The sequence below is a fragment of the Zingiber officinale genome, chromosome 5B (assembly GCF_018446385.1).
Source record: "Zingiber officinale cultivar Zhangliang chromosome 5B, Zo_v1.1, whole genome shotgun sequence".
In the NCBI taxonomy this organism is placed as follows: Eukaryota; Viridiplantae; Streptophyta; class Magnoliopsida; order Zingiberales; family Zingiberaceae; genus Zingiber; species Zingiber officinale.
Window position 1 is genome coordinate 67971674 of NC_055995.1, and position 24098 is coordinate 67995771.

At 43.9% G+C, this 24098-nt stretch overlaps 1 protein-coding gene across 3 annotated transcripts; it reads right to left on the reverse strand.

The window, feature by feature from the left end:
* Positions 1–210: 210 nt before the first annotated feature.
* Positions 211–18587, reverse strand: LOC121984479 (scarecrow-like protein 1). Of its 3 annotated transcripts, none has more exons than XM_042537416.1 (4): positions 18311–18587; positions 15064–16567; positions 730–885; positions 211–654 (listed from the first exon to the last, which is right to left on the reverse strand). In XM_042537416.1, the coding sequence occupies exons 2-4, from the start codon at positions 16452–16454 to the stop codon at positions 456–458; spliced, it is 1746 nt and encodes a 581-aa protein (XP_042393350.1). In that variant the 5' UTR covers positions 16455–16567; positions 18311–18587; the 3' UTR covers positions 211–455. The 3 variants fall into 3 exon arrangements, with proteins under 3 accessions (XP_042393350.1, XP_042393349.1, XP_042393348.1); XM_042537415.1 differs by having other exon boundaries at positions 18282–18587; XM_042537414.1 differs by having other exon boundaries at positions 15064–18587.
* Between the last annotated feature and the right edge of the window lie 5511 nt (positions 18588–24098).

Consider the following 24098-nt stretch of genomic DNA (forward strand, 5'->3'; position numbering starts at 1 on the left):
ACTAACAAAAAATATCCTATAAATTAATTATGAATGTCGATAATTGACTACTATTACTAATTGATCACCAATAATAATGTTTAGCACACAGTCCCAATAATTAATTGATAAAGATTAAACTATAATCTCAAAGTTTGTTATTTCTTTGTAATTAAATCATGATCATGGGAAATTGACTTAGCATACTATTTTGCAGCATTCATTCGCACATTATCAACTATATTATTGCTATATCTTTACACAAACACAAAAGGTTTTTTTTTAAAATTACAGGACTTGCTAATAGATTTGCAAAAGCAAATTCTAGTTAAATACCTTGTTTAATACAATCATCACAATGAGCATAATTTTCTGAAGGAAAGTCTTATATCAGTGGAAATTTGAAGGTTATACACATGAAAACTTGCTTAGAGAATCAGACGTACGGTTGATGTCAAATGGCTGCATGAAAACTTTTATTTCCAAGCTGAGGCAACTACCAAAGGCTTCCCCTCCCATCCAAAGTACAGCGTCCCGGGCTCCTCCTTAATCATGTATCGGTCACAGTATGATTTCAGCAATGCTCGTACCGATGCATTGACATTGCTGCCGAATGGGCACGAAACAAACCCCGCCATTGTCATCCTTGCTCTCCACTTTCCAGCAGCCTCATATCTTTGATATTGAGTTAGAAGTTATTTGGTTGTAGTGGAGAACTCAAATGCATACAATGCTAACCATTAATAGTACCTCTCTATGCGGTCAGCACCTTCGCAAGCCACAATGTTGACAATGTCGCGTGCAAGGCAATGCTTCTCGACATTCATTCTATCGGTGTTATCCCTTGGAAGAGTGGCATCAAGTGAATCAAAGACTGCTGAATAATAATTGTAAGCCTCCACAAACCTGAGTTCGAATGACGAAGTTTAAGATACAGAACAGGTGCAAGCAAAATTCAAGTACATTGATCCTGTCCGAAAATAAAGATGGCGACAAACTGGGGATGTTGGTTGAAAGTTTGATGCAGTGAAGACTTCATGTAAACCTGCAACACAGGAGGTGTTAATGTTGGGCCGGGAGGGGGTTCCCGACGATGACCCTCCGATGCTCAAGTTAGTTTTCGGTGAATAGAAAAATAGAGAACTGTAGCAAGAGTGTGTAAAAAATGAAGTTGCGCATATCTTCACATATAGAAGGGAATCTCCTTTTAAAGTGTCACTGTAATGTTCGTGTACGTATGTCAAAGCGTAGACACATTTTCCTAGGCGCCCTAGAAAAAGACAAGTCAAAAAGTGTCCCTCACACCATTCCTTAAGAAGTCATGCAACTTTCTGATGTGATAACCTAGAAATTTCCAAAGTACGATTTTGCCTGTTGGATATGTTCTGTTGTCAGTGGTACAAACTCCCAAAAGAATATGATGAGGTAGTTAGTAGGTACACATGCGGCCGATCGACCGCTGCTCGGCACGTCCCTGTCCGGACGTAATGCACATAATTATTGTCATGCTTTTCGGTCGGATGTATTGTTGTTGGAGGGCTGCCCTTTGTCCGACCAGACATGCCTCCCGCTCGGGGACAGCGGTCCAGGGAGTTGTTGCTCAACTATCAGCCTTAATCGCGAGCTTTCCCGGAGCGATCGTTTGGGCACGATTCGGGCCGACCAGGTTCTCACGCTCGGTCGGACAGACAAGGCCGCCGATCGACTTAATTGGTTTGCTTCATGGATCTGGCTTTTGACTGTTCTGACTTTGACCTCCACGTCTACTGCTTTTCTTCTACTTTGACCCACTGGTGGGGCCCCTCTTTATCACCCCATCACAAGCCTTCCTCTCAAATCTAGTCGAAAGAAGCTGCAAGTTTGACTGGCTGGTGTGCCCTATCACTCTTTCTTCCCAGCTGGCCGTGCTTGGGCTTGGGCTGTCGTTCGGCAATGATGTCTACTGCTCCAATGGCGATAGCCGCCGTTCGACTTTTAATGTTCTTTGGCTCAAGGGTTTATAGTCGTCGTTCGGCTTCAAAAGTTCTTTGACTCAGGGGTTTATAACCGTCGATCAGTTTCATTGTGCGCCACACTTAACCAATTTTTTGGCTCCTCATTGATCTCTGCTCGGCCAGTGATGCCTTTTTAATGACCGTCGATGTCACCCTAATTTCTTAAAAATTGTTCAGATCTTCACCCATTAATGCAAAGCATGCTTGGCCATGCCATGTAATCATGCTCCCTGCCTCCTCATTAATGCCACCTGTAACCAAATGTCACGTGTCGTCTTCGCATGTAGCCGTAGGAGTGATGTAACAAATAGTTGTTTGGGTTTGATGTGACAACATCCTTTTCGAATTCAACGATCACAATGAGTCCCCGTTTTCCAAAGCCCTCGATCGAACGACTCAAAACAACCGCCCTCCAGGTTTTTAAACCCTAGTTTTTTATTTTATCCTATCGTCTTCCTCGCGTTCACCATTACCTTCTCCTCTTCGTCCACAGCCTTTGCCGGTGATTTCTTTTGCAGTAAGCCCTTTCTTCTCATTGAATCCTTGTTTTCCTTCCCTTTCTCTGCATTATGGCTGAATTTCCTAGTCCTCCCCCGGCTGTCCCCGGGGTCTGGTATACCTCCACCAAATCTAAGTTCAACGGCGATGAGGTCGACCAGATGTAGCTAACATATCGTTTCCTCGAGGGCTATAAGATTGACATCCCGTCTACCTACGTCGGTCCTCATACGCCCTTGATGGTTTTCTACCTTTTTTTAAGAATCAGTTTCTAGCCGGCCTGCGCTTTCCCATTCACCCCTTTTTCTCCGAAGTTTGTAAATATTTCCATATTTTATTGTATCAATTAGTGTCCAACTCTTTTAGACTGTTGTGCGGGGTAGTCATACTGTTCTGCCTATACGACATTCCTTTGGTATCTCGTGTGTTTCATTATTTCTATTATCCTAAACTATTCGATCTGGACATCTTTCTATTTTAAGTCCGAGTGGGAGTCGTTTACTTCAATAAAATGTCTTCCTCAAATAAGCACTGGAGAGAGCATTACTTCTATGTCCGTCTCTCCGTTCGACATGAATTCCCGATCGACTAGCAAAAGAGTTAGCGAAGTTCCCTTTGGTCGGATGGTATCGCGGCCAATCGAACTACCTTCAAGCAGTCGCGAGCCTGGACAGTCAGAAATATCACATACACTAGCTGTTATTGGAGGGGGTCCTATATGTGTTTGGGCTAAACCCTATTTGAATGCGGCTGGCCCTCCCCCTAGGTATGACCTTTTTCTTCCCATCGTTCGTGAATCTAATTGATTCTTCGTCCTTTCTTGCAACCCAAATCATGTTGAGGGCACAGATGAGCGGCAAGAGCAAGCTTACCGACGTGGAAATTAATGCCAAAGGTGTCGTCGAGCTGGAGAGTCGAGGCTTGTTGTCGGTCAAGTCGTTGGAAGAGCCAATCGGCAAAGCAAGCGGAAGCCAGGTGGTGACTAGCGACGCCACTGCCACAATTGGTGAGCTACCCCCGAATGACAATCTATTGCGCCGATCGTGGTGCCTTCGGAGTTGACTACTTCAGATGAGCCACTGATCAAACGCCACAAGAGGCATCGAGCGGAGGCTTCTTTCTGCTTGGCAACTTCAACCATCCAGTCCTCTACTCCTTCAACCTCCCATCATCCATCCGAGCGGGACGAAACTTCATCTTCGACAATCCCCGAGAGGGAGGCTGCCTTACCTACCCCTCCATCCTTCGATCGAACACATTCTTTGTCCACGCTGCCAGCCGGGATGATATGTGCATCGCAGGTCGCCTTCTTACCACCTCCACCCACTAGCCTGATCGGCGAAGTATCCATAATTCGCTCCTCTCCCATGTCCAAGTCTAAGGGCTTGGCCACTTCAGCAGCCAACGAAGCATCAAGGTCATCCTTCACTTGCTCACTGACGAGTGGCATCACTCGGATGGCGTCGAGCCGCGTTCCCCTCAACACCAAATAACCATCCAAGGCCCCAGATGCTAGGCCAGAGCGGTAACCCTTTCGCCCGAGGAGTTAGTTGACGACTTCACTCAGAAATCTACTGAGGCAAGTTTTAACTAAGTCATTTCTCTACATTCCCCGATCAGAACTAATTGGCTCTTTTGTCTTGCAATTCTGGATGGAAAGTTTGGCAATCTGCCAACGACTATAATTTTTGGAGCATGAAAACCAACAGCTGTGAGCCCCGTCCGACCAAGCATACACCTTGCGGGCTCATGTTGAGCAGCTTACTTCGGAGGTTGCCCAACTGAAAAAAGACTTGGAGCAGAGCTTCGAGCAGCTGCTGGGCTCCGAACGGGCACTCAATGTGGAGAAGAACAAAAATCACGAGTAGGCACTCTAACTCGATCGGTTAACCAAGCAAGCTCATAACTTTGAGTCAAAGATAAATTCCGCCAATACCAGGAAACTCTGAGCCATCGAAGACCTTGACATCAAAAATAAAGACGCTCGAGTCTTGTCCCAGAATCTTAAAGAGGCGGAAGCTGCATTAACAGCTGAGCAGGCTAGCCGAACGGCGGCAAGCAAGGTTCAGCCCGATGAAAAAGATGTTGAGCTGGCGGCCCTAAAGGGCGAGTTGGAGGCCTCCAAGGTGATTTTTCAGAAGTTCAAGGAGGAGGAACCTGGTCAGTTGGAATCCTTCTGAGTAAATTACCTTCGCTTTGATGCTTTTAACGATATGCTCATCGACCGAACTATCTGTCTTTTCAACTACGACATTGACGGCATCCTCCGACAACTGAATGACGACGACTGCCTCTCCCCTGACCTATCAAGAAAAATTATAAAGAAGAAGTAGATCTCCGAGCCGCTTCTGGACAACGTGCTCGATTACCTGACTTAGCTCCCTTTTCAAACTTCTTCTCAGCTTTTTGTATTTTCCATGAGCAGCTTGTAAAACTTTCTAAGTATCAATCAATGCATGCCCATTCGACAATTCAGAATTCTTTCTTCTACCGCGTATATCCAGCCGAGCGGCTATGGGGTCTTGAAATGTCAGAATTAAGTGCACTCATAACATTGCCGAGTGGTTTGTGAGTCTTTGACACTTGGGCGCAAGAACTTCGCTCGCTTATAACACGGCCGAGCGGCTCGTGAGTCTGGGTCACGTCCGATCTGAACCCGGTGACTAATAATCTTGAGACGCGAGTACGTGCTCGCTTATAACTCGCCCGATCGGGTCGAGAGTCTTTGACACTTAGGCGCGAGAACTTCGCTCCTTATAATATGGGCAAGCGGCTCGTGAGTCTGGGTCACACCCGGTCTGAACCCGATGGCTAATAATCTTGAGACGCGAGCACGTGCTCGCTTATAACTCGCCCGATCGGGTCGAGAGTCTTTGACACTTAGGCGTGAGGGCATGCTCGTTTACAACACAATCGAGCAGCTCTTGAGTTTGGGATACGCCTAGTCTGAACCCTGTGGCTAATAATCTTGAGACGCGAGTATGTGCTCGCTTATAACTCGCCTGATCAGGTCAAGAGTCTTTGACACGTAGCGCGAGGGCATGCTTGCTTATAACACGACCGAGTAGCTCATGAGTCTAGGATACGCCCGGTCTGAATCCCGTGGCTAATAATTTTGAGGCATGAGTGTGTCCTCGCTTATAACTCGCCCGATCAGATTGAGAGTCTTTGACACTTAGGCGCGAGGGTATGCTCGCTTATAACACGGCCAAGCAGCTTGTGAGTCTGGTACATGCCCGGTTTGATCCCCATGGCTAATAATTTTGAGGCGCAAGTGCGTGCTCACTTATAACTCGCCCGATTGGGTTGAGAGTCTTTAACACTTAGGCACGAGGGCATGCTCTCTTATAACACGACTGAGCGTCTTGTGAGTCTGGGACACTTAGCGTGAGGACATGCTCGCTTATAACATGGCTGAGCGGCTTGTGAGTTTGGGACACTTAGCGCGAGGGCATGCTCGCTTATAACACGGCCGAGCGGCTCGTGAGTCTGGGACACGCTTGGTCTGAACCCCGTGACTAATAATCTTGAGGCGCGAATGTGTGCTTGCTTATAACTCGCCCGATTGGGTCGAGAGTCTTTGACACTCAAGCGCGAGGGCATGCTCGTTTATAACACGGCCGAGCAGCTCGTGAGTCTGGTACACTTAGCGAATCTTTGTTTTAAACTTTCCTGCATTTATAGAATAAATGGTTCTACAATTTATGGTTCTACAATTTACATCAATTCTACTGCACGCTTACTATCCTGCTCGATAGGGCTACAGATTTTTCGCGCTCCATGGTCGATCGAGCTTCCTTCCGGTATGATCCCGAGTTGAGCTTCTGTATCACTTTGTTGGGTCCTTCCTATGGTGCCTCCAATTTGGTCACGTCACTGACTGACTTTACTCTTTTCCAAACCAAGTTGCCGACCTAGAATGATCTGGGAATAACTCGTCTATTGTAGGTTTACTTCATCCTCTGCCGATACGCCATCAGCCGGATAACAACTTTATCTCTGACTTCGTTTATTAGATCTAGCTCCATAAGTCGTCGATCGGGATTATCCTCGTCGTACAGCGATCGTCGATCCGATTCTATGTCAATCTCGACTGGGACCACTACTCTCCTCTGTACACCAACTGGAATGTGCCAGTGGTCTCTCGAGGAGTGGTGCGATAAGATCATAGTACGCTTGGCAGCTCGTCCACCTAGCTTCCTCTCATGTGGTCGAGCTGGGCCCTGAGAATTTCCCTGTTGGTTACTTTCGCTAGACCATTGCTTTGGGGGTAAGCCACTGAAGTGAAGACTTGTGTAATACCATAACCGACACACCACTCTTTGAGCCTTCGTCCTTAAAACTGTCTTCCATTGTCATAGGTTAATTTACGAGGGACGCCGAACCGACATACGAGATTTTGCCACAGAAATTTGATAATTATCTGCTCGATTATCTTGGCGAGCAATTCGACTTCTATTCATTTGGAAAAATAGTCCACCGCCACAAGCAGAAATCTTCTCTGACCGATTGCTATGGGGAAAGGTCCTATAATGTTTATGCCCCGTCGAACGGATATAACACTATGGATGCCTTCAGTTCTTCCATCGGCCGGTGTGGTATGTTTTGATACTTTTGGCAAGAAAGGCAGGTGGACACTGTCCGGGCGGCGTCCGCCTGCAAGGTAGGCTAGAAGTACCCCGCAGTAGGATTTTTCTTGCCAATGAATGATAGCTCGGATGACTGCCACAGGAGGCTTGATGAACTTCTTGTAAAATGTACTGGATGTTTTCTGCTCCGACACACTTGAGCAATGACCTAGAGAAGACTCTTGTACAGGTGATCTCCAATTAATGTAAACCGTCCGACCTTTTTCTTGATTAACCAAGCCTGCTCTCGATCGGCTGGTGTAGTGGTCGACCGGAGGAACTCGATCAAAGGTATCCTCTAGTCACTCGAGGTCCCTCCTTCAACAGGCCTCTCGATATGAGCCACCAACAGTACCTGCTCGATTGTCCCATCTAGCACTACAGGGGTTAAGGAACTTGCCAATTTTGCCAGTTTGTCTACATACTAATTCTCCGCTAGGGGGACTTTCTGGATAATTACTTCTTGAAATCCGACTTTCAACTTTTTGAACGCCTCAGCGTACAATCTTAGCATCGCATTGCTTATTTCAAAAGTCATCGACAGCTGCTGTGCTGCCAACTGAGAGTCCGAGTGAATAAGAACTCGGGTGGCTCCTACGTCGCTTGCAGGCCGGCAATCAACGCTTCGTACTCTGGCTCGTTCGTGGCCCAATAGTCCAGCTAAACGAACAACTGCACTCGATCTTCACGTGGTGATATCAGAAGTATGTCCACGCTACTGCCCTGCCTGGTGGACGATCCGTCCACATAGATTTTTCAAGTTGTCTCCGGCTCGACATTCTGTACCTCCGTCACAAAATCGGCTAAAGTTTGTGCCTTGATCACCGATCTAGGCTAGTACTGTATGTCCAATTCGCTTGGCTCTGTGGTTCACTTGATGAGTTGGTCGGACGCTTTAGGATTGAGGAGAACCCGCCCTAAAGTGTTGTTGGTAAATACAATTATAGGATGCGACAAAAAGTATGGGCGTAACCTCCGAGCGGCGAGGACCAACCCGTACGCCAACTTCTCGAGACAGGTGTAGTGACATTCGACATCTTTTAATATATAACTTAAAAAATACATCGGTTGTTGTTCAGCGTCATTTTGTCGCACTAACGCTGAGTCAACCACTCGCTTTGTGGATGATAAATACATTCAGAGTGGCTCGCCAACAATGGACTTTGCCAATACAGGTAAGGTGGTTAGATAACTCTTGAACTCTTCTAGCGCTTTATCGCACTCAGCGTCCCATTGAAATTTTGTAGCTTGGCGCAGAACTTTGAAGAACGAATGGTTCCGATCAGATGACTTGGAGATGAACCATGACAATGTTGTGATCCGCCTGGTCAGCCGCTGAGCCTCCTTGAGGTTAAGGGGAAGAGGCATGTCTTGGAGCACCTTCACTTTGCTTGAATTTGCCTCGATCCTTCGCTCAGTCATAATGTAACCGAGGAAGAGTTCGCTCCTTGCCCCAAACATGCACTTGTTTGGATTGAGCTTAATTCCATACCTCCTCAGCGTTCAGTAGGTCTCCTCTGTAAAATACCGAAAATGGGCGTAACACCTTAAGGGAATTTTTCAGAATTTTTAGAAATTTTCTAGGAATTTTTCGAATACCGTATGGACGAGTTTACGGGGATAAAATTGGGCCCAGGAAAGTTGTATTTTCCTTTTTATTTTCTTTTCATTCTCTTTTGTTTTTCTCCCTTTTCCCCGTGCCCTCACCCGACACCTCCCCGACGCCGTCTCCCCTCCTTCGCGCCTTCTCCTCTTTGCCCTAACCGCAAGCAGCGATTCCTTCTCCCCGAGTGTACAAAACGCCAAACCCGATTCTTCTTCCCGAGCCTCCTCACCTTCCTCCCGACTCCTCTCCACCCGATCCTCGCCTTCCTCGCGATTCCCCTCTTCGCGACCGGCGATTCTCTCTTCATCTTCTCGGCGTCGCCAACACAGGTCGATCTTGGAGAGTGGAGGGAAGCCCTTCGAGTCTCCGGCCACAGAAACCCAGTGCCGACTCCCTCTCCTCGCCGGCATTTGAGCCGTCGCCTGTGCCCTAGCACCCTCTGCCCTAGCGTCGGCAACCAAGCCTTCTTCCCTTTGTGTTGCCACCGGCCACCACAACCGACGTCGACTTCACTGTGCGTTGCCATCCCGTGCCCTAGTGCTGCCTCGGTTCATCTCGTTTTCTCAGTTTCCTCAGCCTCTCTGCCTAGGTTTGAAGCGTACACAGGTGGATTTCTGTTAACAGTGGTGTTTGGTGTTGAGGTAAGAAGTATGATATCTGATTTGGTAGTGTTGCGAGTTTAATTTGTAGTTGGAGGTTGTGATTGTTTGTTTACCAGCCTTTGAAGCTTGGCCAGCACTGTTCACTTGGCGATCTATAACGTCGGTTATTCTGTTTTGGGCAGGGAACCCCTTTGGCCGTGAGCCATCAGTGACCATCTTGAATTTGGGTGAGTTTTTATGAATTGGTTTAATGACAGAATGAGGTTATTCTGGTTATGATTCGTTGTAGATGAGCAATCCCACCTTGTTGCAGCCCCTGAATCCGGGCAGCAACCATCTCTTGGCAGTGGATCAGTGATCACAGCTGTGAGATTGAGGACTTTGACGCGAGACGAGTATCTCGACGTCGGATTGGACCTTTCTATTGGAGGCGGGTACCTTGACTTATCTTTGATAATGTCATGTTGATATGTTTAGTAGGTTATAACCTTTAGTAATGATTATGTTCGCCTTTGCTTCGGTTGGTCACTACCCGATACTTGTTACATGTTTGTTTTGTTTACCTATTATGCACTTCATGTTAGTACCTACCTGATTATACATGCTTATAGGGGTAGTGACACAACCATGTGTTTATTATGTTCAGGATCTAGGTTTTTATACCTTATATGGTCTGTGTACCTTTGATTTGGTTCATTGTCCTATGATACACATTTTATATATATATGGATATTGCTATGCTGTTCAGGATTCTGTCATGCTTAGTGTCATGCATCATTTGCATGATTGCATGCTGCGCGATAGTCTGCTCCATTATTGTTGAGCGCATCGCCAATTTCATCTCTGTCGGTGCTCCGCTGGACGCTCATGGGTAGCGTGATGCAGCGTGGTAGCACGCCGGGATCCCTCCCCGTCATTGTGCACCGGGAGATGAGAGCATTGCGCTCTTCCACTTATGATTTGGGGTACGAGGATAGGTGTACTCCGACAGCATCCCGTCCACTCGGTCACTCATCAGAAGTAGTGATGGCAGAGTGCACGGTTGTCACAGCCCTACCCACTCGGTCTCACCATCGTGTGTGAGATGACTGACTAGCGTCAGGGGTGACCAGGACCCATCATTGGCATCATACTCATTTATGCATTTACTGCATTTGGATGGATGCATATGTTTGACATGCATACAGGATTTATGATACTCTGGGTCTGACGACCTGATTATTCTGATAGGAGGCCCTGGTGAGTACAATTCTCTTCAACCTTTTCTATTGTGCATTTCCAGCTTTTGTCCAGGAGACTGTACTCATAGTTATTACTATTTGTTATCGTTTACTATACATGTCAACCAGGTATCTGCTGAGTTGTTGAACTCACACCCCCCGTGGACACTATTTTCAGGTACCAGGTTGTTTATGGAGTCGCTTGGAGCATCCTGTCTGCCGGTTCCCACGTCACATCTGAAGACTTACCGGTTTCATTTATGTTTTTATTTGTTTTGTGTATTAAGAGTACTTAACATTGTATATTCTGGTTTTGGCGCTGGAGTGTTGTTATAGAGTGTTTTGTGTTGTTTGATGGTTGTGTAAGCCTAGCCGGCTAATAGTCTTGTATTTTGGTTTTCTATCATTTTCCACTGTGTTTTGGTTTTAGTACAGCCGAGTGGGCTGCTACATATATAATTGCGTGGTTGTTTAGTTATTTTATTGTTATTATTCCGGCCGTGTTGGCCGAGGTATATGTGGTCCTGAGGGCATTGTAGATATGTCTCAGATTGTCACCCGTACAGGGGAGATGCTGCCGAAATTTTTTCTGGCAGGGACTCTTCTGGGGCGTGACATCCTCGATATCTGCATAGAGATCAGTGGATCAGAGGAATTTTATTAGAATATCGTCGACGTATACCTCCATGTTTCGACCAATCTGCCCTCGGAATACCTTATTCATTAGTTTTTGTTAGGTGGCTCCCGCGCTCTTCAATCCGAACGAGATCACATTATAATAGAAGGTCCCGTCGGTCATGATAAAATTGACCATCTCCTGATCTTCTCTAGCGAGCGGGACCTGGTGGTAGCTCTGGTACACATCCAATATGCAGATCAACACGCATCATGCTGTCGAGTCCACTATCTGATCATCGCACGACAGAGGGTAATAGTCCTTCGGATAGGCCTTGTTAAAGTCTTAAAAGTTAATGCAGACTCGACATTTATTGCCTGACTTGGAAACTAGCACCACATTAGTTAGCCAGCTAAGAAATTGTACTTCGCGTATGTGGCCGACTGCCAACATCTTTTCTACTTCCACTTGGATTATCTGATTTTGCTTCGAACTGAAGTCTCTTTTTTTTTTCACTAGCCTTGCGTCCGACCGGACATGCAACTCATGTTGGACGATGGTCATTGAGATGCCCGGGAGCTCGTGCGTCACCCATGTGAACATGTCATGATTTTGCCTTAAACAGGCAACGAGCTCCTTCTTTTGTTTGACACCTAGGTCGGTCGCGATGAAAGTCGTGGCTTTCGGCCGGCTGGGAGGCACTTGGACTTCTTTCTCGTCATAGACCAGGGCAGGAGGCTCTTCCAGAATTGCATTTACTTCAAGCAGTGGAGCCTTCCGCACGACTTGCGACTCTACTTTTACCATTTCGACATAATACCGCCGAGCCGTCAGCTGCTCGCCATTGACTTCACTAACCAAGTTGTCTACGGGAACTTGATCTTCTAACAGAACGTGGACACGATTGCTCGGAATTCATTTAGCACAGGTCGGCCCAAAATGACATTGTAGGCGGATGGGGCGTCCACCAAGATGAAGTTCGTCATCCTCATCCTCTTCAGTGGCTCCTCTCCGAGGGATATGGCTAGCCGAGCCTAGTCGATTGGCAATATCTCATTGCCCATGAACCCGTATAAAGGAGTCGTTATGGGCTACAACTCATTCCGATCGATTTGTAGTTGATTGAACGCTTTCTTAAAAATAATAGTTACCGAGCTGCCTGTATCTACAAAGGTGTGGTGAATATTGCAATTAGCAATTATCGTTTTGATGATTAGGGCGTCATCGTGAGGGACCTCCATCCCCTCTAAGTCTTGAGGACCGAAATTGATTTCTGGTCCTTCTGCTGCTGCTTTGTTGCAATCGATGGCATGAATATCTAACCGTCGGGCGTATAATTTCTGAGCTCGGTTAGAGTCGCCGCCGGTTGGTCCTCTTGCAATCCTCCCAATACCGCCCTGAGCGGCGTTGCTACGGTTTTCTTCATCGCGAGCCGACGGGCGTTCTCGCTCGGCAGACGCTCGATAGGCCTTTGATAGTCTTCGTATTGATGCGACTGTCGGTGCTCTTCAGTGATCGAGATCCTTTCTTCTCGTCGCCCTACCCTCCCACTCATTGGTGATGGTGTCTATTAGGCGAGGGGGATTGGCGGCGGAATCTCGATGAAGCCGCTCGGCGGGGCTTTGGTTTATAACTGTAACAATCTTTGGTGTTGTGCGTTGCTATCCGATGATAAGAGCAGAAAAGCAGGTCCATAGTCGAGGCTCGGTGGGCCTCCCCCGCTCAACCTCCCCATGTTGGATCGCATGGGTCCGGGGCTCTTGGTGCTGCTGTGCTGCTCCCGCTTGGGGCCCCTTGGTGGTTGATGTGCATCGGCCGATCAACGCTCTAAGATAGCGATTGGCTCAGGGATTACTTCCTCCTAGCTGCTTGGGTTTCTTCGACGTTGATGTACTCGGTAGCCCACCCGAGCAGATGATCGAAGTCTCTCAGAGGCCTCCGGATGAGTGACTAAAAGAGCTCGCCCTCTACAAGTCCTTGGGAGAAAGAGCTTATCAAGATCTTCGGCATGGCTAATAGAACTTCCATGGTCACTTGGTTAAACCTTTTAATATAAGCCCGCAGTGCTTCTTTGGGCTCTTGCTTGACCGCAAATAGGTTGGCATTTGTCTTTTGATGGTGGCAACTGCTTGCAAAGTGTTGTAGGAACGCCGATCGAAATCTTTGAAGCTTCGGATGGATTCGATCGGCAACCTCTTGAACCATCTCTGCGCGATCAGAGAGCGTGGTGGGGAATATGCGATACTTGACTCTATCTGTGTACTGGTGGAGTGTTGCCTCATTATCAAATTTGATGAGGTGATCTTTGGGGTCGGTTGCCCTCGTGTATTCTTCGATCGTCAAAGGCTTATAATGGCATGACAATTGGTTATCGAGGATCTCATGGGAGAATTGCCCGTTAATCCTCTTGGGAGAAGTATCGAGCCGAGGTGCTTTACCTTTTCGCTTATCTTAGACGAACGCATCATCTGATGAGGAGCTAGGTGTCAACTCTGCTTGGCCCTGCTCCTCTAACGGCGTGCAGAATAATGCGTGGTGGTAAGGGATGGGCACGTTTGGCGCATCTCGGGAGACACCGGTCGGCCTGTTGCTTTGCTTCCGACCGGCCTAGTCTTCCGCTCGACTCTGGGTTCAACGTATTGGCCCGTTCCTGACGTGATAGGGTCATCCGCTCGATGGTCGGCCGCTATCTATTGCTGCTTCATCATCTTTGCCATTCGGGCTTGTATAACAACTCCAAGTCTTCCTGCGTTAGTGTTATCATAGTAACTCATCTAGCATCCTCCATCTTCACGGTTCGGATCCCATAGACGACGTCAAATGTGATATTGTCCGAAAACGGAGATGGCGGCAAACTGGGAATGTTGGCTAGAAGTTTGACGCAGCGAAGACTTTATGTAAACCTGCAACACAGGAGCTGTTAGTGCCAGACTGGGAGGAGGTTCCCGGCGATAACCCTCCGATGCTCAAGTCAGTTTCTGATGAGTAGAAAAATGGAGAACTATAGCGAGAGTGTGTAGAAAACGAACCTTCGTTTGTAGATGGGAACCTCCTTTTATAGTGTCACTGTAGTGTTCGTGCATACATCTCAAAGCATATGCACGTTTTCCTAAGCATCCTAGGAAAAGACAAGTCAACAAGTGTTCTTGACACTATTCCTTAAGTAGCCATGCAACTTTCTGATGTGACAACTTGAAAGCTTTTAAAGTACGATTTGCCTGCTAGACATGCTCTGCTATTAGCGGTACAAACTCCCAAAAGAATACGATGAGGTAGTTAGTAGGTACACACGCGGCCGATCGACCGCTGCTTGCTAGCCCGTCCGGAGGTAATAAATAGAATTATTGTCCCGCTTTCCGGTCGGATGTATTGTTGTCGGAGGGCTGCCCTTTGTCCGACCAAACATGCCTTCCACTCGGGGTTAGCGGTCCGGGGAGTTGTTGCTTAACTATCGGCCTTAACTGCGGGCTTTCCCCGAGTGGCCGTTCGGGCATGACTAGGGTCGACCGGGTTGTCACGCTTGGCTGGACAGACGAGGTCGCCGCTCGGCTTAATTGGTTTGCTTCATGGGCCTAGGCCTTTGACGATTCTGACTTTGACCTCCACGTCTACTACTTTTCTTTTACTTTGACCCAGGGGTCCCTCTTCATCATTGCATCATACATCAATATTTAGGAAGCAAAATGGGTCATTTTTCTTCTCATAAACTTAAATCTAAGACAAACTAGTCTAATGCAGGCTTCCAGCTATAATGAAAGAATAAGAACAAACATGACTGACTCAACAATGCACAAAACACATGAGAGAGGTATTAGCATTCTAAGGGGAATAAAAGGATTGCGCATCAAAGCAATACAAATATGATATAGGGGAATAAGATTAAATTATGAAATAGAACTTAATGATATAGAGGAAGCAACCTTGGGAAGAATGGGGCTGTGTTGGTATTCATATCCTGCTCCACAATTGTGACCAGCTTTGGTTTCAAACTCTTCACCATTCGAAGAAGTTGATCTCTCTCATTCACGGTTGACACACTCTCATCTGGAATATGATGAAGCTGAAAAGCAAAGTTAACTACAAGAGACTCTCCAGGTCTGCAATCTAGCATTTCAGGCGTCACATCGCCAGTCTTAGCAGCAATGGCTTGAAATTTGAACTGCACACCAAGATCCTCTGCTAGCTTCTCAAGACATTGACCAATAACTTTCAAGCCTTCAACTGATCGCTGCACTGACTCAGGATCATCCACCCCAGATAACCTTATGTGTGGTGGTTTTCTTGGCCATGTTGATAGTGATTGTATCAGGTTGATGTATTGCACTCCTTGGTTCAGATCAAAGTCTATAATATGAACATTTTCTTCATCTCTGCATGTTTCCAAAATTATATAATTTGCTGCCATGTAGCCAAACTTAAAACATGGACAGATCTCAAATAGAATTTGCATTGCTGATAGACGATCAGAAGTTGGGGGTTCTTTACATTTTAGAGCCTTATAAATACCTTGCCCTGATGAGGCTATTCTCGCTGCAAGACCTTCCACCATGTAGGCTGCAATCCTTTGATGAGGATCACCTTGAATTGAAACCATTTGACGAAGCTGAGTTATGATTGTTTGTGCTTCCTCTATACTGCCTTCAGATATTGCAGCAGAACAATCCAAAAGTAGCTGCTTGGCAGTTCTAGGTTCTTTATTTCTGTCAACACAACTGATGCTAGAATATGAAGATGACTCCTTCAGAGAGTTTGTAAGCAATAGAGTCTGGATAGGCTCACCCCAATCATCAACTCCCATAAAATCATCTATATCCAAGTCCTCATTATCATACAAAAGAACCTTCTCAAGTTCTCGAAGCTTCAATCTGATTTCTTCCTCACCATAATCTATATCTTGCTCTGGACTCACGTTTCCCAACAAAGAATGAGAGGTTTGATGAGAAATGTTACAGATTGATGAGGAATCAGGATGGCAAACTTCAAAGGAACCATAAGGATTATTTGATACTGTAGGAGAGTGAATATTAGCCATTAGTTGACATGGAGCTGAAGAAACTTGAACACATTGACCTGGAATAGTGGATGTCGATATGTGAAATGAATTAGCATGCATCATTTCTAATGGCGAATTGAAGTATTGTTTGGGATAGTAGTCTGAATGGTACAAAGCATGTCCATGATTATAAACTTGCTTATCCACACTTGATCTGTGCCTTGATAAGGCAGAGTTACTGCTACCACCTTTGCCAGTATTATAAAGATTAGATTCGCCATAAGCAGCTGATGAATTTACAGACCTTATCATAGACATGATATTTTATCTTAATATGCTTCAAGTGCTCAACAAGAGTTCCAATTCACCAAGACGAGAAACTTCATAAGCTAATGACCAATTGAGACCAAATAGCAATAAGTACCATAGTGCTGTGATCACAAAAGGCAATGTTAGCAAGCGCTAAATTTTTATCATGTCTTCCGCTCTATATGAGAGGACATGCATAAATCATTTTTCTGATATGAACTTCTATATTCTTTTACAAACAAGTTTTTTGAAATAGAAGCAAAGAAGAATAGCTCCAATATCTTTTTAAAAAAATATGCATAAATATGATGTAGCTATCCAGATTTGAGCGGCAGAATGGCTCTGAAAATTCAAATACAGGTTACACTTCATTCTAATGCACAGTGCTAAATATCTTTGGACAAACCAAATAACAAGTAAATAAACAGAAAGAGTAAAATAATGTAACAAGTAAATTCAAGAATTAACAACCAGTTTCTACAAGTTGAGATAAGAGAGCATGTGTTATATCTGGATAACAAACTGAAGATGGATGGCTTCTCATTCAAGAATTAACAAGATCAGCATGTTAATTTTAAAAACTGTAACAAATGATACAATGACAGAAATTAAAGAGGGACAACTGCCAAGAGAGAAGGAACCAACAAAAAAAAAGAAGGGATGCTATGAATGGACTAACATATTTGTATGCTAGTGATAATGAATGGACCATAGCTGAAGGCTTGTGGCAAAAACTGACTTGTTCATAGGACTAATCAGTGATTATGTCTTATACAGAGCAAAACATATCAGGTGAAAAGGATCCACAGCACATGAAATCCTTCAATATTGATGCCTATAGTCGAAAAATGAAAAGTAAATCATATTCTATGATTCTTAACATGTATTTTATAGTGTCCTGGAGCCATCATGGGATAAAATCCCATGTAAGCATAATCTTGATTTTCCTTCAGTGCCTCAATCTATTTTGGTGAACACGGTATGCTCCTATTGGGACTTCAAAATTACACCAATCGTACGAGTTTCAAGGTATAAGAATATATGATGGCTTAGCCATCGTTCTTTATCTACCACCAATTATTCTTCACCAAGCGAACCACATTGATGTTTAATAAGTCCACAATTCTACAAAAATAGTTTAGTTGATGGGATTACACTAACTGCATCTCAGGTCTTTTCTAATAAAAGAAGAAAGAAAATGAAGAACACACACACCTCTGCAATTCACCTCTGCAACCATTAAGATATCATCTGCATTTTTAATTTTATTACTAATTTCAGTCATTGAATTGCATAACAAAGCACTTCACCTCTGCAATTCAGATGAATCATATTTCTTATTTGCTTTATATCTCTAAAATACACAACTTGCTTGGGAACATCAAAGGGTTCTAAAAACAAATTGAATATCTAAACGACAGTTGAGGGATAGCATCCTCGATGATGCACCTGTTCATGGTTCATTAAAACCAAAGGACAAATGAGCCAGTAAAAACCGTTTACTAGATCACAAACAATGACTTGGAAAGACGATCACGTTTTTCCAGAAAAATTGATGCCGAGGCCAATATATTTCATTTCGAGAAGGATAAAAAAGATCGTTAACTTAAGACTAAATACTCCAGTGTGTACACAAAAATTCAATAGTCAAACATTGTAATCCAGAAAATCCGCACCGTCTCGAACAACTGAAAAATCCAATTTTGCTGAATAACCAATAACCAATTTGTTTTCAAATCAAAACACAAATCCTCAAAGAGAAATTGATCCCTTCGAGGGTTAAAAGCAAACCAATCGACGCCACAGAAGAGTGCAATACTAAATTCTACTTATTACCTGTTCCACAATCAGGAAAGAAAGATTACCGATCTCCGTGGCATAATCCAACAATGGCTCGACCGATCAAAGCTGATTAAAAGATGTAGGCTAAGGGCCTACGATCTGACACTCTGCCCTCCGAAAACCCGAGGTCAAAATTCGACGGGGCGGAAAAAAGGTCGAAGAAGAAGAAGAAGAGGCGATCCGAGAAGAAACGAAGGGCGGAATCGGTGAGTCTGGCGACGGTAGAGGAAACGCGTCGGAGGAGTCGTTGGGAGACGGATGCAGGATCAGAGCGGAGGACGCCAGCAGAAGAAACCAAGCAGAAACAATTAAATTTTAACTAAAATAATCAAGATATATATATTATTATTATTATTATATTTTTTATTTTTAGTTAGATATCTAATTTGAATCTATTAAGCCTGAAATAAATCTAAAAGCACTCATAAGGGTGCATCTAAATGACCAATAATTTTAGAGTTAGCCTCGTACTGAAAAAAAAAAATCTACAGTACAGCTTTAAATGCCTGATTAATTTGCTATATCATTATCTGGGACTACTTTATGCATTTATAATCAATCCATCGGCGACCATAAATCAAAAGGATAATCTTATTTTCATTATTATTAAAAAGCCACCTTTATTAAAAAAAAAATATTAATAAAAGCACATTTCATGTTAATCTTTTCTTTGAAAAAGATATCTTTTTTATCACTACATCCAATAAGTTTATCAAAATTACTGAAACAAATATTACTTTTTAGGATAGAAGAATTGGATGAGCGATCAGAATCAAGAAGGTCAAATCAATATGTTGAATTACGATAAATGTAAGGGAGACTAATGATCATCTTTTCTGATTGACCCGATTAGCGGATTCGTAAAAGTTGAATAACTATATTTTATGGTTGATCCGTCATTTTTCTTAATAGATTCGTCACTTTGACATATCTGTTACTCTTCTTAATTGATCCGTCACTCTTCCTAATTGATCCGTCACTCTAGCCGACTTGCCACTTTTCTTGGTCGATCTGCTACTCTAACTGATCCACCAGTCTTCCTAGCCAATCCAAGCCGACCAATCTTCCTGACTAAGCCAAGTCCTCAAAGTGGTTTACATCCTTTATCAGAGTCGACTCCCTCCGAAAGCAAGGTCTGATCGGACAATGGAGGGGGCGTAGCGGACCTATGATTACAACACATTAATGGTTCACTAGCTCAACATTTTTTTAGCATTTTGTGTCACTAATGGCAGAGAATATTCCATATGCAAGTTATACACTAGAAGCTGTTACCCTGTCAAACATAGAGATTGTAGATTTATTTTAGGAAAGATGTCAGAGTATCTTTATGGTCTGTCCTTTTTCGAAATGCTTCGAGATTCGTACATAGACAAACATTAATACTATAAAAGGGGATCATCATTTACAGATGCAAGTATGCAACGCAATAAGCGATGCTACGCAACTTTATGCATCTATTACCATGGTTCATTCTACTGTTCATCGCCTTTAGCTAGATTACTGACTTGAGTGTCAGAATGTCTGCTGTGGGAACCCCTCCTTGACCCTGTTACTGATGTTTTTGTTGGTGCAGGGAACACCATAATAGAAGTTATGTTTTGATGTTATCAAAGGTTCAAGTTAAGTTTTATTGTTATTTGAGGAATTAATCAAATGTGTAGAAAGCTCAACTTTGAAAGTCTTAGTAGGTCAATTGTGTAATAGAGCTTGATCAAGGAAAGTTCTAGTCGCGGTTAGACAAGGGTGAGAAGTCAATCAAGTGATTAGTTCTAACTGCGGTTAGGCAAGGGAATTCTAGTTGCGGCTAGGCAAGAGAAATCTTGGTTCTTAGAAGCCAGGTAAAAGGATTCAGTAGGTCTGGAGGACCCGATATAGAATTCCTGGTGGGTCGATCCAATGTTGAGTCATGGTGAGTGAAGCCAAGTGGAGAAAACCCTAGGGGAAGATAACTTTAGGTCCGGGTGAATGATGCCAGAAAGAGAAAACCCTTAAGGGAGGTAACTCTAGGTTCTGATGAGTGAAGCCAGATGGAGAAAATCCTATGAGGAGGTAACCTTAGGTAAAGAGAAGTCTTAGAGGAGTGAACTTCAAGTAAAGTTGATTGGGCGCATAGTCGACCGAACTAACGGATCTGGATAAATCTAAGTTTAGTTTTACCATAATATTTTGTATTACTATTATTGTTGTTGGCTGATATAGTATTGTAGGAAAAGTCATAGTGGATCAGGCGATTAGACACTCAGTAGAGAAAATTCGAACATGTCTAAAGGACCAAATGTTTGGCAGGTAAGTTGAGATAAGAAATTGGAGAGGAGCGACGGTGAGGCCATGTTTCGGAAAGGAACAATCTTAGGTCGCTGATCCAATAGAAGAAACCGGGAAAGTTTTCAAGTTGAGATCAAGATAGTTTTACTGTCAATTATTACTCATGCATCATATATTAATATCCTAACTTTGTTTTGCAGAAATATTTGTTTAACCTTGTTTTGTAGGAATCGGTCTGATCGGTCGACCGAATCCATAGATCAGTCGACCAAACCAGGTTGATACAGAACATAGATTAGTCCGAAGCAAAGTTTGGTAAAATGACTGATCGATCGACTGAATCATCATTTCAGTTGGCCGAACAAAGGTGACATGGAAGAGATCAGATCAAGCGATAGGAAACATGGAAGCCAGACCGATCGATCGATCAAACAATCAGAGAATTAATGGCGAATCTTAGGGAATAGGGAAACTGCACTGATCGGTCGACCGATAAAGGGGATCAGTTGACTGAACCATAAATGCTCATAAATATGCGAAGGTCGAATCTCGTCGAAGAAGGAAAGCAAGGAGTTCAGTCGACCGATAGGAGGATCAGTCGACTGAAAGGATCAGTGGATCGAATGACTTTTCGGTTGACCGAACCATGCTTATATAGGGGGAGCTTGAGGTCCAAGGCGGATTATCAATTCTTAGTTCATCTCTATGAAAAATTGCTCGTGCTCTTACTCTGTGCTCCATCTTCACAAACAAGCTACTCCATCAAGTAGTGTCGATAGAGCTTTATATTCTACCTATTGTCGGTATAATTTTAATTAGATTTCATTGTTTTAATTTCAAGCAGATAGTAGTGTGTTATTATCTTCTAGTTTCATTTGTACGAATTGCTTCTTTTCAAAGATTTCAAAGAAAAGAGTAGGTAGGATCGAAAGAGTGCGATAGAGGGGGGGGGGGGGGGGGGGAATGTCGCACTCTAAAAACTTTTCTTTCGTGTTTTAAAGACAATCAGAATATGCAACGAAAAGTAAATGACTCGTTTGGTTACTTGGTTCGAAGCCTAAGTCAACTCCCACTCCAAAACCCGCGATCCTTGATTGCACCGTTGGACAATTCACTAAAACTCTTCTTTCCGAAAATCTCGGAAAGAAGAAGTGTGTACAAGAAGATGAGTAAGATAGTAACAACCTACTATCTTACTTGAATTAAGTACAATGCAAGCAAAAGGAAGTTATACCGACATTATATACAAGTTGAGGCTCAGTCGACACTTCTTGGAGCAGTAGATGAGTAGTCGTAGCACGAATTGCAACTTGCACAGAGATGAACTTCGAACAGATTTCTTGCTTCGTTGCTTCATTACACAGCCTCGAACCTCGAACTCACTTTTATAAGAGTCGTCGATGTTCGGTCGACCAATCCTTGCATTCGGTCGATTGAACCAACTCCCTTCCATCTTCGCTAAGATCTGATGCTGATTCGATCTTCGACATTTAATGACCATTAAGGGTTCGGTCGACCAATCCTTCTTTTCGGTCGACTGAACAGGATCTTTCCCTGTTCGTCGAGATTTGTCGAGATTCACACTTACTGCACCTTTAATGTGATGATCGTTCGGTCGATCGATCCATGTGTTCGGTCGACTGATCAGCAAGCTTTCCTTCTTTGTTTCTGCTTGATCTAAATTATGTTGAGTCATCAGGGTTCGGTCGACCGATCATCTTGTTCGGTCGACCGATCATCTTGTTCGGTCGACCGATCAAGCTTTTATCGGACCCTGCTCTGTTTTGGTCTGAATAAATATCTACTAGTTGGAATTGTTCGATTGACCGATCAGGCCGAACCTGAAAAATAGTGTCAGACAATAATCCTACAAAATAGATATTAGTACAGTAATAATAAATGTATGAGTAATAATAATAGACAGTTCAACTGTCTTGATCTCAACTTGGAAACCTTTCCGATTTCTTCAGTTGGATCAGCGACCTTAGGTTGTTCCTTTCAGGAACACAACCTCACTGTCACTCCTCCAGTTGCTTACCTCAACTTACCTGCCAAACATTGGTCCTCCAGACTTGTTTGGACTTGCTCAGTGTCTGATCACCTGATCCACTAAGACCTTTCCTGCAATACTACATTAGCTAGCAACAATAATAGTAATATAGAATGCTATGGTAAAACTAAACTTAGAATCACCAAGATCCGTTGGTCCGGTCGACCATGCGTGGTCGATCAGAAACCATCCGGTTAACCTTGCTTGAAGTTCACTCCTCCAAGACTTCTTGTTACCTAAGGTTATTTCCTCCTAGGATTTTCTTCACTTGACTTCACTCACCAAGACTCAGTATTCGGCTACCCAGGGATTAGGTCCTTCAGACCTATCCACCTGACTTCCACGATCTATCAAGATTTCCCTTCCCTAGCCTACAACTAGGACTCAATATTCGGCTAGGTCCTCCAGACCTATCGAATCCACCTGACTTCCACGATCTACCGAGATTTCCCTTTTCTAGCCTACAACTAGGACTTTCCAAGACTAAGATCCATTAAACATACTTAAACATATTTGTCGGACATTAAAACCTTAGAGGTCGATTGCACTAACAGAGTATAGTGAATCACCCATTAGTGTGATCAAGGATCACGGGTCTTGGAGTAGGAGTTGACATAAGCTCCGAACCAAGTAGCTAAACTTGTCTTATTATTTTCCGCTGCACTTTGATTGTTTTTATAATACAAAAGAAAAAGTTTTAACGAGCGATATTCACCCCCCTTCTATCGTTTCTTTTCAATCCATCAAGCTAGACCCGATACTAAGCAAGGAAATTCTCAGCAGATTGTGGAACCAAGTAGGAAGTCTAGATGGGTCAAATGGACTTGACATCTGGCAAGCAGACTCGATAGGTCTGGAGGACTTGATATCGAGTCAAGTGGAAGCCCTGATAGCCGATCCGAAGTTGAGTGGTTAAGTCCAAATAGGTCTGGAGGATCCAATATTTAGTAGGTAAGTTGAAATAAACTACTAGAAGTAGTGAAGTGAGGTCATGCCCCATTAGGGACAAACCTTATGTACTGATCCAACTAAAGAAACTAACTGAGGTTTCTAAATTGAAATCAATACCGTCATTACTGTCTCATTTATGCATACTATATTAACACTAATTTGGCTCTACAGTTTATGTTCTAACTTTATTTTGCAGGGAAATTATTATTTATGTTATTAACATTGTTTTTGCTGAAAATGAGGTTTCGTCGATGGAACAAATGTGTTCAATTGATGGATCAAATAAACATTAGAACAGTGAAATTTGAATCAAAACAGAAAAGGGAAAAAGTTATTTAGTCAACGGATAAAGCATTATCAATCGACTAAAGACCGTGATCTTAGAGATTGGGTGGATCAGATCTGAGCAAACAGGGAAAGCAAGGTTCAGTCGATAGAAAGATCTTGATCCATCAATGGAATAACGAGAGTGATTGAATGGATCGGATCACGACAAACAAGGAACAGTGGATATGTCGACGGATAGAAGGATCAGTTGACGG

Coding starts and splice junctions, on each gene's coding strand:
- LOC121984479 (XM_042537416.1), bottom strand. CDS start 16,454: ATGTCTATGATAAGGTCTGTAAATTCATCAGCTGCTTATGGCGAATCT. Junction 886..15,063: donor ACAGCCCCATTCTTCCCAAG/GTTGCTTCCTCT, acceptor ATTCGAACTCAG/GTTTGTGGAGGCTTACAATT. Junction 655..729: donor GGTGCTGACCGCATAGAGAG/GTACTATTAATG, acceptor TCAATATCAAAG/ATATGAGGCTGCTGGAAAGT.